Source organism: Scyliorhinus canicula, chromosome 24 (assembly GCF_902713615.1).
Source record: "Scyliorhinus canicula chromosome 24, sScyCan1.1, whole genome shotgun sequence".
NCBI lineage: Eukaryota > Metazoa > Chordata > Chondrichthyes > Carcharhiniformes > Scyliorhinidae > Scyliorhinus > Scyliorhinus canicula.
In genome coordinates this window covers 16928221-16946735 of record NC_052169.1, presented here as the reverse complement: position 1 = coordinate 16946735, position 18515 = coordinate 16928221, and the positions used below count along the sequence as shown (strand labels likewise).

At 43.2% G+C, this 18515-nt stretch overlaps 1 protein-coding gene across 8 annotated transcripts in view; it reads left to right on the top strand.

Annotated features, from left to right (window-relative positions):
• herc1 (HECT and RLD domain containing E3 ubiquitin protein ligase family member 1) overlaps window positions 1–18515 on the top strand; it is a 239823-nt gene that overhangs the window by 110197 nt on the left and 111111 nt on the right. For all 8 annotated transcript variants that reach the window (XM_038784383.1, XM_038784384.1, XM_038784381.1 and 5 more), the window contains 6 exons: window positions 2275–2395; window positions 7630–7867; window positions 10937–11109; window positions 11898–12053; window positions 17136–17242; window positions 18265–18375. In XM_038784383.1, the coding sequence (XP_038640311.1) occupies window positions 2275–2395; window positions 7630–7867; window positions 10937–11109; window positions 11898–12053; window positions 17136–17242; window positions 18265–18375 (906 nt within the window). The remainder of the gene's footprint in view (window positions 1–2274; window positions 2396–7629; window positions 7868–10936; window positions 11110–11897; window positions 12054–17135; window positions 17243–18264; window positions 18376–18515) is intronic.

Here is an 18515-nt window from a genome sequence, read left to right as displayed (position 1 = left end):
AAAATAATTGGCTAATCTAAATTTATTTAAAAAAAATATTTGCCAACCCATGTGTTTCCTGAAATGTAACCAGTTTTGTGAATCTTAAGGTTTGAGTCTTGTGGAGAGTGTCTGCCCAGCCTCTGATAGGCCACCTCTCCAGATGGGACCAAGTTGGACTTCAGGCCCTCAATCCCTGAAAGTGAAACTTGAGAATTCCCAGCGCTTTCCCAACTTTGAGGCACCAGCGAGGAGGCTGAAATTCTCTCTCTCTCTCTCACCTTTTCCAAAGCTTTCACATCCTTCCTAAAATGAGGTGACCAGAACTGGACACAGTACTCCAAATGTGGCTATGAATGTCCCCATGAAAGATAACTCTATTTTAAAAATCTTGATGGCTGAACATTGTACTATCTTAAGTGTCGAAGTTTGGTGCTGTAAACAGTAATGTGGAATCACTGTGGAGAGCTGTTGCTGGAAATTGTATGCTGGGCTGCAGTTGGTGGGCTGGGAAAGGGATTTGAACTCCCATTTTCCGATTCGGAGCTCGTGCTACCGATGAGTGAAGGCTAACTTAAAAACGGAATAATTCTGCGAGTAACTGTATGAAAAGCCCTATTGTACAATAAGAGTATAATACAAGGCCTTAGTACAGCTAATGAAGGAAAACTGGGCGGGAAGGAGTACATGCCTGTAGGGGTATCCACATGATGATACATCCATTCTCAACCCAGTCTAACTTGAATTAATCACCATGGGTTTGAACACAAAAGTCAATTGTAGTTTTTGCTTGAAGTAAAGTTTGGAGGCCATTGAATAATAGGGTCATGCCAGGCAACACAGATTTCTGTTGGAAACTGAAACATGCATTCTATTTTTTTTTTTGCATTTCCACTTATAACACCCCTTTCTGTCCACACTTAGTGAAAACTTTTCACAATGGAATTCCACCATTAAAAGTGGTGACAGTGCAACGCAGAGGAAGGACAGAATTACAATTTGACAAATTGACCCAGATCTTCTGATCAGGATCTATTTCTGACCCTGATCAGACAAACAATAATGCACTTGGCTTCCTCCAATTTTTTTTTTCCCCTGAGCGATCTTCCAGTGGAAGATACTTCACAATCAACACGGCACAGCAAACCTTGGTGGGAGTAGTGGAGAGAATCTATGCCGGAGGCATACCCTCTTTTTACAACACCGGAAACTTGCTGGAATAAACAGCAAGTGTCCCAAAGCTACTGAGAAGACAAGTGGGTAAGAGGATAGAATGGGTGAGAAAGTAGGGTGGATGAGGTAAGTGGGTGGGGTTGGGGTGGCAGGCAGGTGAGTGGGTTCGGTGGGCTGGCGGTCGTCGTAGTTGGGAGGGGTTGTCTGGTTTGGTCGAAGGGGTGGGAATGGGGTCAGATAGTGATTGTTTTGGGGGGGGGGGGGGGCTCAGTGTATAGTTGGGTGTTGGGCTAAGGGCAGTATTTCCCAGCCTTTCCCACTGGCGGGATCCTCTGGTCCTGCTAACGGTGATGCACTGCGGCAGGTCTCCCAGCGGCGCAGCCGGAAAGCAACACAAATGGCCATTGACTTTGGCAGGAATGAAACATCCCACTGATGGCCTATGGCGAGCTGCCTCTGCTACCGGAAAACCTGTTGCGGAGTTGGCTGGAAAATCCCGACCTTCGTTTATTCCTGACTAACCATTTCCTGGGTAACTATCCAGGTAACATCAGAACTGTCCAAAACCTCTAACTCTAACTCGAGAGTTTGACACTTTATCAGAGGGTTCTGGGGAGCTGGGGAATTGACCAGGAGAAGTTCAAACTTCCAAGGCAATTCGTTCAACGGGGTCCTTGCATTGGGACTTCCGAAGGATCCCGTAGCGCACCTTCTGGGGTATGCCTAGTGTCCTGACTACCCAGTGACCGAAGATCATGGGCCGTTTCATTTGGCAGTTTCTATTATAAATGTAGGAAAATTAATTTGTAATGAGGAAAAAGCGACAGTAAGTGTATAGATGTAAATTTATTTTATGCGTTAAATATTTTTACATTTGTAATTAAATTAAGGTTTTATCAAAGTGTCGATAGCACTCTTTTTCTAATGAATCAGAAGATTGCAGGTTAGAGTGCTATTCCTAAGGCTTGCCATTCCCAGTGCCAATGCAGTAGACGGCTACAGTGTTGGAGTGCCTTCTGTCAGATGAGATGTTAAAACCCCCTCTGATTGATCCGTGGGACTAATTTGACGAAAAGTGAGGAACGACCAAAATTTAAACGACTTGTTAATTTGATCATTTAGGATGGCATCAGGGCTGCCAAGAGAAACATTCAGATGGATATCCAGGGCGCTGTTCACAAGATCTACCAACAACTATCTGCTACCCTAGAACGGGCTTTGCAAGCAAACAAGCACCACGTTGGTAAGGAGCTAGAATGTAGCCTTGAAATGGGATGATTTGAGACATTGACGGTTACAGAATTCAATTTGGAAAGAGTCGAGTGTTATCTATCTTTCATATTTCTCCATCCTTCATGTTGCCATATTTTGTTTTTGAAAAAGCATAATGCCAAAAACTAAATGCAAATCAGATAAATAATATACATATATTCTGCAAAACGCAAGCTAATACTGGTCTGCAGTGGAATGTTCCAATGTATTCTACTCGACTACTCTGAGGAACCTTGTTTTTAAAAAAAAAAACTACCAGTTGCATTTCGTTGTAGCTGCACTAAAAGAGGCCGTTTAATAATCAGAAATATTTCACATTTATTCCCTGAGATAAAGTCAGTAAAATGTGCTCAAGTGTAATTTCAGCATTACAACCTTTCTTTTAATTTGTACTGGCTGTATATAAATGCTTGTTGTAAATGGTAATAAGCATTTGAAGAATGTTAAACCATATATCATGTTACTTAGTATGGTTACAGCACAGGAGGCCAGTTAAGTCAGTGAAGTCTCTGTGCAGGATGAACTCAGCTGCAAACTTTCCTTCCTTCAGGTACTTGACCAATTCCCTTTAAAAGCCACATTTGAATTTACCTGCATCATGCTTCTTATTAGGCGGTGTATTCTAGATTCCAACCACTGGCTGCGTTTTAAAAAAAAATAAAAGGTTTTCCTCGTGGCACCATTGGTTCCTTTGCCAAAAGTCACCGCCATCTGGTCTGGACCCGTTCGCCAGTAGGGACAGTTTCTTTTGATCGATTCGGTCTACACCCCTCATGATTTTGAACAGCCCTGTCAAATTTATTACAGATCCGTGTCTCTTTTTTTTAATAAACATTTTATTGAGGTATTTCTTTGGCATTGTAACAGCAACAAAATCAATAATGTATCTAACAAGGAAAATGTTAACATAGTGCAAATACTGCCTCCCTCTCCCACAGGTCTGACCATTGCTTACTCCCCTAATCTATGCTAACCTAACCCCCCGCTGATGATTAATTCTTTGCGAGGAAGTCGACGAATGGTTGCCACCTCCGGGCGAACCCTAACTGAGACCCTCTCATGGCGAACTTAATTTTCTCCAGGCAGAGGAAGCCATGTCCGAAAGCCAGGTCTCCAATTTCGGGGGCTTTTAGTCCCTCCATGCTAATAACATGCGCCTCCGGGCTACCAGGGAGGCAAAGGCCAGTACATCTGCCTCTTTCTCCTCCTGGATTCCCAGATCCTGTGACACCCCAGAAATTGCCACCTAAACGACCTTAAATTGGATCAGGCTGAGCCTGGCACATGTTGCGGTCGCGTTGACCCTACCCAACGCGTCCGCCCAAAGGTCCCCCTCTATCTCTCCCCCCAGTTCCTCCTCCCACTTTTGCTTCAGCTCCTCTCAGATCTCTCTCTCTGTGGATACAGTACTGCCTTGGTAATAGAAGGCAGAGAGTAGCAATGGAAGGGTGCTTTTCTGATTGGAGGGCTGTGATTAGTGGTGTTCTGCAGGGTTCAGTGCTGGAACATTTGCTGTTCCTGGTGTATATATAAATGATTTGGAGGAAAATGTAACTGGACTGATTAGCAAGTTTGCGGACGACACAAAGGTTGGTGGAATTGCGGATAGCGATGAGGACTGTCAGAGGATACAGCAGGATTTAGATAGTTTGGAGACTTGGGCGGAGAGATGGCAGATGGAGTTTAATCCGGACAAATGTGAGGTAATGCATTTTGGAAAGTCTAATACAGGTAGGGAATATACAGTAAATGGTAGAACCCTCAAGAGTATTGACAGTCAGAGAGATCTAGGTCCACAGGTCACTGAAAGGGGGAACAGGTGGAGAAGGTAGTCAAGAAGGCATATGGACATGCTTGCCTTCATTGGCTGGGGCATTGAGTATAAAAATTGACAAGTCATGTTGCAGCTGTATAGAACCTTAGTTAGGCCTTGCTTTGAGTATAGTGTTCAATTCTGGTCGCCACACTACCAGAAGGACGTGGAGGCTTTGGAGAGGGTGCAGAAGAGATTTACCAGGATGTTGTCTTGTATGGAGGGCATTAGCTATGAGGAGAGGTTGAATAAACTTGGTTTGTTCTCACTGGAACAACGGAGGTTGAGGGGCGACCTGATAAAAGTCTACAAAATTATGAGGCGCAAAGACAGAGTGGATAGTCTGAGTCTTTTTCCCAGGGTAGAGGGGTCAACTACTAGGGGGCATAGGTTTGAGGTGCAAGGTTTAGAGGAGATGTACGAGGCAAGTTTTTTTTTATACAGAGGGTAGTGGGTGCCTGGAACTCGCTGCCAGAGGAGGTGGTGGAAGCAGGGACGATAGTGATGTTTAAGGGGCATCTTGACAAATACATGAATAGGATGGGAATAGAGGGATAAGGACCGGCAGCATGGTCAGCGCAGGTTTGGAGGGCTGATGGGCCTCTTCCTATGCTATACTTTTCTTTGTTCTTTGTTCCCAGGTGAGCAGCCCCAATTTCTTCAATCTGATAGCATAGCTGAAGTCACTCATTCATGGGATCATGTTCATAAATCCTTTCACACCCTTCCTTAAAACCGTCACACCTTTCCTAAAGTGCACGGCTGGTTTAGCACAGAGCTAAAGAGCTGGCTTTTAAAGCAGACCAAAGCAGGCCAGCAGCAAGGTTCAATTCCCGTACCAGCCTCCCCGAACAGGCGCCGGAATGTGGCGACTAGGGGATTTTCACAGTAACTTTGTTTGAAGCCTACTTGTGACAATAAGCGATTTTCATTTTTTTTCAAATTCAAACTCCAGCTGAGGATGAATCGGTGTTTTGTACAAGTTGATCATAACTCCCTTGAGCTCTTAACTCTAATTGTGCAGCCCAGAATCAGTCTGATTTTTTTAAAAAAAGGTTCTTTTCACGATCTGTCCTGTCGCCTTCAGTGATTTGTGCATGCAAGCGCTCGGGTATCTCTGTTCCTGCACCCATTTTCTAATTATCCTTTTTTAATATTGCCTCTTCTCATTTCTCTGACGAAAAGTCTGTCAATCCTTTGCATTAAATTTCATCTGCCACATGCCCATCTCTTCCACCAACCTGCCTGTATTCTCTTGGAATGTTATCACTATCCTCGTTGCTCAATTTCCAAGTCAGTGTCATCAGCAGATTTTGACCCTGGTCTAGGTCGTTAATATACATCAAGAAAAGTAGGTGTTCTAAAACTGGGGAGACCCACTGTATACGTTCCTCCAGTCTTCACAAAAACAACCAACAATCATTACTGTTTCCTGTCACTCAGCTTTCCTTAGCAATCATGATGCTCCTGTTCTTTTTATTCGCTGGACTCCAGCTTAACTGGCCAGTCTGTTGTGTAACACTTCATCAAACACCATGCTCACCATATCGGCCACATTACCCTAATTGTCTAATTAAAAAGAAATCTCAGTTGAGTTAGTTAAATATGATTTGACTTTAACCAGTTGGCACTGGCTTTCCTTGATTAATCCCCACATGTTAAATTAACTGGTGGTTTTGTCCCAGATTATTGTCTCTATGAGCATTCCCACCATGGTCTGTGGTTGCTTGGTTTATCCATGTACACACTTTTTCAATAAAGGGTCCAATATTTGCAATTTTTCAGTCCTCTGGCATTGCCTTGGTAGCCAAGGAGGAATGGAAGATTACAGCCAGTACCTCTGCAATTTCTACCATTACTTTCCCCGTTATTCCCTCGTTCTCAGGTGCATCTCATTCTATCCTTGTGGTTTATCAACTTTTAAGTATTGTCATGTGAGAGTACCTTTAAGAAATGAATGTTTAAGCAATGTACCTTTAAGAAATAAGCAGCTCATATTGTTGAAGTGATGTCAGAGGGTGGGGGGAGCTGAGCTGAGCTCACTTCTGCTTTGGTTTCAGTTAAGGAGAAAAATAGCTTGGGTGTGTCTGTGTTTGCAGTGAGCTGGATCTGCTGTGATCTCTGCCATGAAAGACTATCTCTGAATAATTTGGGTGATTTAAACTCATAATAGTAATGTCTTTAACCTGTGTTTAACCTGTGTTTCTGTTGTTAAAGGTGAAGTCTTTTGGAGGTTTGAAGGAACATTTTGGAGGGATTATTTAGTGTTGTATTATTTTTGGGGTTATCTTTGAAGTAAGGGGTGTTATGTGATCCAATGTTTATTTAAAAGGTTAAGTTGAATTCATGGAATAAACATGGTTTGGTGTTTAAAAACCCACGTGTCCATAATTGTAATACCACACCTGGAGAACGAGCCGTGTGCTTCAAATGCAACAATACATTAAAGGTGGGGGTTGGTTGAACTCCCATGATACATTTTGGGGTTCTGAAAACACGGCTCCCATGACCGTATAGACAGGCTTTCTGATACCTCTATGAAATTTCATCCCGTCCATTGTCTCACTACCTTGTCTTTCACTATGGCAGCATCTTTTGTAAAGACAGATGCAAAGTACCTCACTCTGCCTCCATACATAGCTCCTCTTTTTCTGTTGCCGAATCAGCCCGAGCTCTCTTGCTGTTTTTTTAATATTTATATGCTGAAGATAAATTCCTGACTTCCGGTGAGTCTGGGCATTTTGCTTGGGAATATCTCCGTGACCACTATGAGGGTGATGTGGGTGGGGTGGTAGGCTTTAAAAGTGGGGGGGTGCACACTAATGAGCAAGGCAACACTCGTGCACCACCCCGCCAATCCATCCATTCCTATGTCTCTCTAGCCTAAGCTGTCAAACCTGGTGGCCTAGTCTCCTTCGTTCTGTTACTCCTTGCACGTTGTGAGCTACAGCTTCACTTTTTTGTTGGGGGACAGCAATGCATCCTCTGTTGGAACATTAAGAACTCAATAGCACATAAAGCTACAATGTCAGCCAATATACGGTCAAAGAGAAATGTGCATCAGCTAGGTAATTGCTTTGCGTGCACCTTATTTTTGTTTTTCAAATAGCTACTGAAATATATCTGCACTCTTTGGCCCAATTACCTATACACATCATCTAACCCCATGTCACCTGAACTCTGATCTTGATTTCCCGTGTGGAGTGCCACCAATGACCAACAAGAGCATTACATTTTTTTTTACAATTGATTACAATGCAAAACATTTTGCAATATGTAGATTGCTAAGATAGTAGTTATTTCAAAATAGCTGGCTATCATTGATGCATTATTTAAAATGGATTTCTGTCTTGTAAAATTGTATCCCCGTTTGCTTTTATTCCTGTTTCCAGGAGCCCAACAACGACTTTTGCTGGTCACAGTATTCGCACTTAGTGTGCGTTACCAGCCAGTGGATGTCTCTCTGGCGATCTCCAGTGGCCTGTTGAACGTACTCTCTCAGTTGTGTGGTACTGACACTATGCTCGGACAGCCACTGCAATTGGTACAAAAACCAGGCGTTTCACAGCTCAGCACGGCTTTGAAGGTTGCCAGCACTCGATTGCTTCAGATTCTAGCCATCACCACAGGGTACGTATGATATACGTTTCTATCAATAACCACAATGACGCTGATCTACCAAGGTGAGAGCTAGAGTACTGTCACTTGGTGTGTTTCCAGAGTTCATAAAACCACAACATCATTCGCAATGAATACCTAACCCCATTTTCTAAAAACGAAATTGCAAATGTTTGTAGTATTTTTTTTCTGACAAATTCCGCTCAATTTTTGTTACTGGGGGGGGGTTTGTTTAGCTGGAGCCAGGAAATTTCCCGATTTGGCAAACCCATCTTGTTGGAGAGTGCCCACTCCGATCCAATTTTTGCTCTGGGGGTTGGGGGAATCGAGTCTGGACTACTGTCCCAAGACACAGATCAGAGATGGTCACAGGTACTTCCAACTGCAAAGGTGAGCTGTTTGAAGTGTTCCCTTCATTCTCTGGCACTTAGTCCTAGTTATTTCATTAAATGTTAGACCCTGTAGCCCACACCTCTGCTCCCCAGGGCAGTTCTATGCCAGCCAGCCCATGCCCCAACCCCTGTGATCCCTTGTATGTCCCATGCTATCTTAACGTCAACTCATTTCAACCCACCCATCACCCTTTCCCTTTTACACCCTCCATGCCAAATCATCCATATTCACCAAGGGTGGATCTCGGGTGCGATATTGAGATGTAATTAAACAAAGGACTGACTATCTATTGCTGCCTTCGCTATATTAAAAAACATTCCCATTCGTGAAAACCCATTCAGAACGTTTGCATCATCTCAAGCTCTTAATACCCTTCTAAAAATGAACTGATGTGTGAGGGATAATTTCAACCTGATCCTTGCGACAGGGTATCTATGGGATTGGATAGGTTGCCCATTTTACACCCCTCTCATTTTACTCTATAGTGAAATTAGTGAAGTGTAAAATTGGGCGAGGTATAAACAGTCTTCTAATCTGAACAAAACCTGATTGGTATCATAACATCCTGTATTAATTTACGTGTTATCTGTGTTAATTTACGTGTTAGCTGTGGACTGCTAATGGTTTTCAGCATAAAGTGTTGAATAATGAAAAAATTAAATGAAAATCGCTTATTGTCACGAGTAGGCTTCAAGGAAGTTACTGTGAAAAGCCCCTGGTCGCCACATTCCGACGCCTGCTTTAAAAGCCAGTGATTTAGCCCAGTGAGCTAAACCAGCCCCTATATAAACGATATAATAATAAACTATATAATATAAACTATAGTTTCAATCTCTTCCTTGTAAGTTTGAAATCTGTAACTACGTTGAGCATTTTCATCTTGTATACCCTGTAGCCTTTTGATTAATAGTCACCACAAACCTCCTCTTCAGTGTAAACACTTGCAACCTCTGCAGGCTTTTCTTGTAACTGTTGTACCAGTCAATGAGTTGCCCTTTGCCACACCATCTCTACGCATTTCTCTTAATTATATACAGTCAGACCAACATTGCGCTTCCTGAGATTTGTGCTCTGTTTCTCTGATTTATATGGCCCTGGATCCAACTTGATACCTTTGCCAATCTATGTGCCAAACACCTCCCTTGTATCCTCTAGAGCAGGGGTGGGCAAACTTTTCCGTGCAAGGGCCACATTCAGAAATTCACAATTTTAAAGGGCCGCATAGTATATTAAGTAAAATAATTACTTCACCCGGTTATGATTCTGGGCGCCTCATATAGGACATAGAACAGTACAGCACAGAACAGGCCCTTCGGCCTCGACGTTGTGCCGAGCAATGATCACCCTACTCAAGTCAACGTATCCACCCTATGCCAGTAAGTAACCCAACAGCCCCCCCCCCCATATTAACCTTAAAAAAAAAAAAATTTTTTAATTTAAATTTTTTTTTTAATGACTTGGTGGGCCGCATAAAGACCTGCGGCCCGCGGGCCGTAGTTTGCCCACCCCTGCTCTAGAGTAATACCACTGCAGATATTGCTACTATTCTTCATGCACAGTTCCCATTTTCCAAAAAATACCAAAGGCCCTTGCTTTGAAATGCCCATTTCGTTAGCAGCTTTCTTAAGTGCCATAAGATGGATCCCTCAACCGTGACTGGTTTCAGTGTCTTTGTCTTTGTCAGAAATCCTACTAAAGCATAGGAAAGCCGTTTAAGGTTTCCAGGTTATCTGACTAATCTTGGTGTGCTTGACATTCATGATTTACTTGATATAATGCACCAGTGTGACTGTTTTCTACGAATATCTTTATCAAAACCCTTTTGAATTGTCTTTCCAACAGATTCTATTCATACTAGACTTTATCTCGCATAACTAGTTTCTTGGACTCCTTCATTTTTTTTATATAAATTTCGAGTACCCAATTCTCTTTTTTCCAATTAAGGGGCATTTCCCAGGTGGTACTCGGGTGGCTGTGCCCAGGTGGCACCAACAGTTGCAGGGTGCCACCCTGCCCAAAGGGCATGCACCCAAGGGCCTCCGATACCCTGGGAGACCCTCACGAGTGCCACGTTTCTTTGTAATCTCAGTCAATTCCATGCTGCAGATTTGTGATCGATAGTTGGATGAAACCTGAATTCAGAGACCCTGAAATACACCTTTATATTGTTATAGGTTATGCTAAGTGTGTTTATATAATTCTTCACTCAAGATGAGGCCTTCGTAGTTGATCTACGGGCAAAATAAATTTCCTGTCCGCTCTTTGCATTTCCAATAGAATTGTAAAATGATTTGTAATGAGATACAATTTCGCCGCTGCCAGCAGCTCTTGTCAAAATGGATTTTCTTCAACTTTGGCCTTCGGCAGTCAATCCAGAGCCTCCGAAACCATCGTCAATTCCAATGTAATTCCTCGCGCAACAGCTAAAAGTATCCCTATTCAACTAGCAATCACGAGTAGCACCATGGATTTTCTGTTTGCCTTTCCTGTTTCTTTTCCCACTCGCCCTTCTCGAATCGGCCTCCTGTACCAAAATAACCTTGTGAAAATTCAGAACAGACTCTGGATTAAACCCAGGGTATGGCAAAGTATTGCATGGAACAATGTTGTCAATTTTGGACTAAAATGACTTTTCATTCAGCAGTGCAAATATGCATGTTTCATGTGCGCTTTGTTCTTGCCCTATAGAACCTATGCAGATAAACTGAACCCCAAGGTTGTTCAGTCTCTCTTAGACCTGCTGTGCAGTCAGCTGAAGAATCTACTCTCTCAGGCTGGAGTGCAGATGCCACCTTCGCATGGAGATGGAGAAAACAAGTTAGATGAGACCGGTGATACTGAGGATACCAAAGATTTAAAAGGTACAGAAACCCATCTCGTCTTGCATCATGTATTAAAATTGGGGTGATAGTGGGGGGGATATCTGCAGGGCATATACCTCTGGCTCAAAGAGGCAAAACTCCAGGACACTAGTTCTCATTATGCAGTTAATGGGGCAACTTGAGCACTTACATTGGACGTGATTCTGTCACATTCTTTCCACCTCAACGATGTGAGAGCTGCCTTCTGACATAGCCCTTAAATGATCTAAGACCTTGATAGCAGGCCTGAGGAAAGTTAACACTCCTAGATTTTGGTGGGAATCGCAACAGGAGCTTGTCAAGCTCCTATGGTGGTTGGGGAGTTGCAAGGACAAAAATGACTACTGCGTGGAAACTCCCAGAATCCAGATCCAGATCCAATCTAGGGTTGCTGCAGTGCTTCATTTCTCCCTCTTCAACTAGCTGGAATTAAAGCACATATGGGTCGTCCCTTGTAACTGTGTGATGGTTATGCTGATAGATTTGTGTCTTTCAATAAGAATTTTTATGACTTTTGTTTCTTTACAAAATTAAGGGAATGTCAGTTAAATTAATGCTGAATTAATTCATAAAATCATACAAGCGCAGACGGAAGTCACTTGGCACCTCATTGCCTGGCCTGGTACAGTAATCGTTCTTTTGAGGAGCTATATTTGTTGAAATTTCATTTTGTCGCCCTTTCCCCATCTCAAATAGGTCTTTGATTCCCATACCGGGAATTTTTCTCAGTAATTTACTCGGAGTGTGTTCGTTAACTGAAATCTCGGTATGTTGTTTTTATATTTCAGCGATCCTTCGAAAGCAGCACACAGCAGAGCTGCAACTGGGGGACTTTCTCGTTTTCTTGAGGAGAGTTGTTTCTTCGAAGGCCATTCAGTCAAAAATGGCCTCACCTAAATGGACTGAAGTGCTCCTTAATATTGCTGCCCAGAAATATTTTTCCGGTAAGGAATTCCTCTCGCAGCACTCCTGAGCAATTAATTAGCCCTTAATAATTCTGAAACTTCATACTAACGGGCCTGCCATGGCATGGTAGATGGACAGTCTGTGGTCCAATAAAGTGATTGGGACATTTAGCAGGTAGCCTGGGCTGGTCCAACATTGTATGTACAAATGCAGACAATTGTAGCTCCAAAAGTCTGAGAACACGCACGAATAGTCTCAAAAACAGCTTCTTCCCCACTGTCAGCAGACTCCTAAATGACCCTCTTATTGACTGACCTCATTAACACTACACCCTGTATGCTTCATCCGATGCCAATGCTTATGTAGTTACATTGTATATCTTGTGATGCCCTATTATGTATTTTCTTTTATTTTCTTGAATTTTGTTTAATTTCCTTTTCTTCCCATGTACTGAATGATCTGTTGAGCTGCTTGCAGAAAAATACTTTTCACTGTACCTCGGTATACGTGAGAATAAACAAATCCAATCCAATCCAGTTAAGCTAATAAATTACCCCTATGCGATCTAACCTTGTAAATTAACCTTTGCGGCACATTATCAAACGCCTCCCAGAAGTCCAGATATATTGCATCTATAGGATCCCTATTATCCACTTTGCTTGTTACATCTTCGAAGAGCTCCAGCAAATTAGTCAAACATGATTTGGTGGGTTGGCCATGCTAAAGTATCCAAAATGTTAGGTAAGGTTACAGGCTTTCTGGGATAGGATGGAGGCGTGGGCTTAAGTAGGGTGCTCTTAGCAAGGGCTGGTGTAGACTCGATGGGCCGAATGGCCTCCTTCTGCACTGTGGGGTTCTATGATGATTCTATGATTTTTAAATGGAGACTCCAATTGCTTGCAAATCGACATCTTCAGATCAGTTTTTTTTTTGGAAAGGTTATTTTCCATGCAATACAAAATGTGTTTGGCAAATGTATGCCAGACAAGAGACCTGTTTCTAAGGAACAGCAAATTGTACGATGCACCGCTGTAATTATAGAGTAGTGTTATACGATGTAATACACACCGTCTGAGCTCATTGAGGTTAATTGCTGTTTGTTCAGGGAGCTTTGCAGATTGGAACGTTAATTTAGGATTGCGTGCTGAAAGTTACATTGCACACTTTACAAGACATCTGGAACGTTACACCAAGCACATTGATGCACAGCTTTTAATGTTAGAAGCTTTGGCAAACTCTCAAAACCGCATTATATATTCCTTTTTCCAGTTATTAAAAATTATATATTTTTTTCTTATTGAGCATAATCCTTTAGAGTGGTTTTCCTTTTCCTGGGATGAAACGCTCGAGCCTGTGGCAGGTTTATAAATTTAGATGGTGATAAACCCTATAATGCAGACAGGTGTCAAATAAAACCACGTGCAGATCAGGTGACACGGTGGTGCAGTGGTTAGCACTGCTGCCTCATGTCGCTGACATCCCAGGTTCAATCCCGGCTCCGGGTCACTGTCCGTGTGGAGATTGCACATTGTCCCCGTGTTTGCGTGGGTTTCAAAGATGTGTAGGGTAGGTGGATTGGCCATGGTAAATTGCCCCTTAATTGGAAAAAATGAATTGGGTACTCTAAATTTTTTTTTAAAAAGCACGTGTTGATTTGTGAGCACAATCTTCTGTTCTGGAGACTACAGCCGGTGGGTGGCAGGCAGGAAACACAGCGAGATTCCCGCTGGGTGGCGGTGCGGCTGAACTCTCTCAATTTCCCACTGTTCGGCTCATTAATTACGTATCTGCGAGATGCTCAGTGATGCGAGAGGCCGTGGAATGCCCTACCTGCAACAGTAGTGAACTCGCCAACATTGAGGGCATTTAAAAATTTATTGGATAAGCATATGGATGATAAGGGCATAGTGTAGTTAGATGGCCTTTAGTTTTTTTTTTTTCCATGTCGGTGCAACATCGAGGGCCGAAGGGCCTGTACTGCGCTGTATCGTTCTATGTTCTATGTTCTATGTTCTATGAATCTTGTGGCAGGGTGGGTAGGAATAATAATAATAATTGCTTATTGTCACAAGTAGGCTTCAATGAAGTTGCTGTGAAAAGACCCTAGTCGCCACATTCCGGCGCCGGTACGGGAATTGCTGCCCTTGTTCTGCATAACAAGCCAGCTGTTTAGCCCAGTGTGCTAAACCAGCCCACTTGGCTAAAAGCCGGCAGCTCTGCCACTACATCATGGGTCGAAGATCCTGGTGAAAGGACACCAGGGCAGTCATTCACTCGATGCAAGCCAGAAACCTCACATTACTCCTCTAGACTCCTTGCAGCTCGTTCAGGAGAAGCTGGCAAATGTGAGAAACCACACCCTGGGATATTGAAGAAATACATCCATGGCCGGACTGTGCCGCTACAATGGACCATGTTTACTGGCATCTTGACCTTCTAGAGCAGTACTTTTCAAACTTTTTTTTCTGGGGACGAATTTTCACCAACCGGCCAACCTTCGTGGCCCACGCCGGCCGGCCTGTGCGACCCACCATTTTCTCTTACCATGTTTGTTGCTGACAAAAATTGAGGAAATGGTTTGGGAACTTTGGCCCTCGTACAGCCCCCTCCAATGGAACCTGTTGGCTGAAGGTGCAGCCTTCAGGTGTCGGAAAGTATGGAGTCTGCATCTGTCCAAAGTTCTGCATTTTTTTTCCAGTAAAATTTTATCAAATAAAACCCCCCCCCGAATTTGTTTAAAAAAAGAAAAGAAAATGTTTAATATAAAATTAATAAAATAAATGAATAAACCCCCCGAACTTGTAAAACAAAAAGATGCGACCGTTTTTTTAAAAAAAATGCGGCCGCACTGCGCATGCATACCCGATCATTGGTGCGCATGTGCATAGTTTGCACATGCATGCCGATGATCTGGCACGCATGCGCAGTGCGGCCGCATTTTTTTTTACATGTCCGTGGCCATTTTGAAATCCGCTTGCAGCCGGCGTTATTAACAGCCGGCTGCCGTGGCTGTTGCGAGCAGATTTGCGCGATCGGGAGCACCGCGACGGATGGCTCCGCGACCCTCCCGACACCCGCCCGCGACCCACCCTCGGGTCGCACTGAGTTTGACGATGCCTGTCCTAGAGGCCCCACTGCTTCATGCTGCTTGAGTCCTTGCTCCTCTTGGCCTAGTGCCAACCTATGCCCCCCCCCCCCCCCCCCCCAAGCCTCCCTGCACCTCCTCCGACTGTGGCTGTTCTTTCCGATCACCAATATCCTGAGTTCATCCCCCATCACCTCTGTTGACAGCACCGACCCTGCCCTCTTGGACACTGTTTCACCATCCTCCGACATTTCTCCACCCACCTTCCCCACCTGCTTCTCCTGTCCAGCCTTTGCTCCACCCTTCCACCATGCCGCTGCCTTCCAGTGTTTCCTGTGCCTCCTCTGTCCAGCCTTGGTTCAGCTTCTGCTCCCGGTACTCTGCATGAGTAAGGTTGTGCGAGGTCCCCAAGAAGGCGAAAGCAGCATTTACTAAGCTCCGAAGTGTGGAAGAGGTGAAGATCGCCAGATGCATGGCACTTTGTGTCCCGTTGTAAACCTGAACGTTCTGAATTCTTGCTGGCAGGGAACCTAATATGGAGAGAGAACTTCAGTGAGGTGGCCTTTTAATGAGCATGCATGAGAAATTGATGCATGCAGATAGTATGTCCACGCAATGCAGATATTGTGATCGCCATCTGAACAATAACAACAATAACTTACATTTATATAGCACCTCTCATGCAATGCAACATCCCAAGGCGCTTCATAAAGGTTTTAGAACAAAATTTAACTGAGCTATATAAGGAGATACGAGGTCAGAAGAACAAAAGATTGGTAAAAGCAATTGTTTTTAAGGAGTGTCTTAAAGGAAGAAAGTGAGGTGGAGCGGTGCAGAGAAGGAATTCCAGAGCTTTGGGCCTAGGTGACTGAAGGCAGGGCTACCACTGATGGGACAAATAAATTCAGGGATGCTCAAGGGGCCAGAATTGCAGGAGTGTAAAATCCTAGAGGACTGTGGGGCTGGAGGAGATTACAGCGATTAAGGAGAGGGCACGGTCATGGAGGGATTTGGAAAAGAAGATGCGACCTTTAAAATCAAGACGTTGCTTGACCGGTAGCGACCCTAGGTCAGAGGGCATGAGTGCTGGATGAACACGACTTGTGCGAGTTAAGACAAGGGCAGCAGAGCTTTAGATGATTTGAAGTTACACAGGATAGAATGTGGGAGTTCAGCAGGAGCACATTGGAATAATCCCGTTCAGAGTTAACAGAGACATGATGTATTTCAGCAGCAAACAAACTGAGACAAGGAAAGTCAGGTGATGTTATAGAGGGGGAAATAGGCAGTCTTTGGGATGGCGTGAATATGTGGTTGCGAGACCATCTTGGTCAGATATGATACCAAGATTGCAAACAGATTGGTTACCAATTATTTGCTCAATGGGGTCCTTGACTTTATAAATAGAGGCGTAGAATACAAAAGTTGCACTAAACCATTCTAAATGGTCAGGCCTCAGCCCGTGTATCGAATCTCAATTTGGACACTTCAGAAGCATGTCAAGGATCTGGAGTACAGGGACGATTTAGTGGAATGCTACCAGATATGTGGGCCTTCAGTTATGAAGATGTTGGAGTTCTTAAGAGCATCAGAGTTTAAGGGGAAATTTAATAGAGGTGTTCAAAATAATGAACGGTTTTGATCGAGTTTTAAAAAAAAAATATCAAGTGAAAAGTGGTAATTCGCCATAGGACACGGTTAAAGTAGCTTGGGGAAATTTTACAAGTGGTCTATATTGATGTGGCATTGCCTGAAAGGGTGGCAGAAACAGATTCAATCATAATGATCAGAAGGGAATTTGGATATATATTTGAGATGGAGAAACTTGGATAAAGAGTGGGGAATTGGGCTAATTGTAGAACCCGTTCAAAGAGCTGGCAGAGACGCAGCGGATTGAATGCTCCCCTTTTTGTTATGTTTCGTGATTTGATGATTCCATGAGCCTCTGCCTGCAAAAGTGATGTGTTTCTGTGCACTAACCGACCTTTATACTGTGCAGGGAGATCTGATGGCTGTGTTGTATTTTGTTGGACAGGTGTGCCACTGGTTGGGAACCTGAGAACGAGACTGCTTGCCCTTCATGTTTTAGAGGCAGTGTTGCCTGCCTGTGAGTCAAGTGTCGAAGACGATCAGATGATACAGGTAAAGAAGAATTCTGTGAAATTCTACACATCAGTTACAAAATCAGTGCTAAATACTTCTACTGTACACATTTAGTACGGAACGATTATAAACCTGATTGTACTGTAATGAATGTATGAATTTCAGGTTTTTATAATATAGTTATTTGGTGCAGAAAGGGTTAAATGCCTCCTACAGTTCTCTTTTTTTAAAGTTCTGGGTCTAAAAGACAAATTTTGGTTACAAGGGATAAGTAATGCATTGTAAAAGTTTGGGGCTAATGGAATTTTGTTTATATAAAGAAGGTTCCCCGGGGATTAGATAATTAGAGACTATGTTTAAACTTAAATAATTGGGTCACGGGATTTGAGTGGGATATGGATGACGTAACTAATGGAAAGAGCTAGGCTGTCCCAGGTCTCTAGCGGGCAGACAGAGTTTAGTTTTTAGCTAGAAGACGAGCTGAGAAACAGTTTCTGCATTATTCTGACAGGGTTCAGCTCCCTCATCAAACAGTCTCAAAAGACCTCTATCCAATGTTTGGCCAGTAACTGTGTTTGCTAACTGTATTAAAACCTGATTGTGACCTGAGATGGGGTTTGCCTGAATGGAGATAAAAGATAGCAGTTAGGAGGGTTTCATTTGTTAAGCATTGTTTAACTGGTAATTGTAAACTACTGTCTTCATAAATTTAAAGTTAGTAATACTGTGTTAGTAATAAAGTTTCTTTTAGTATGCCATATCCCTATTTGTGGGTGGAATCACTCCTGGAGCAAAGCATCCTTTCCTCCCAGTCTTACAAATTAAATAAACTGTTGGGGTTTCTGTCCGGTATCTTGGCAACTGTTGGGGTCTGGTCCCGGGACCATAATTGTACCTAAATCTGTCTAACCTAAATCTTTTAATATTGCCGTTACATAAATGTACTTAGTATTTAAATACAGGAAGACCTATTCTTCAGTGTGCAGGATGAATGAAATTTCAGCAATTGTTTGCTGTGTGTACACATCCTGTCTATCACCTAATTTGCTTTATGTTTCTAGGTTGTGGAACACCTTTTCTTGCTCATCTCTGATTGCATGTGGGAGGCACCAATTGCTCAGGCAAAACATATGATTCAAATAAAGGAGAAAGAGCAAGAAATGAAATTACAGGTACCATGACCTGCATTCTCTCTTGACAATCTAGTGGCGCTTTGCTGCTAGGCTATCAAATTAATTGGTGGGTCCTCAGATCAAATAGATGGCAGAAATTAGACTAGATTTCAAAATGATCACCAAGTCAAAAAGATAGG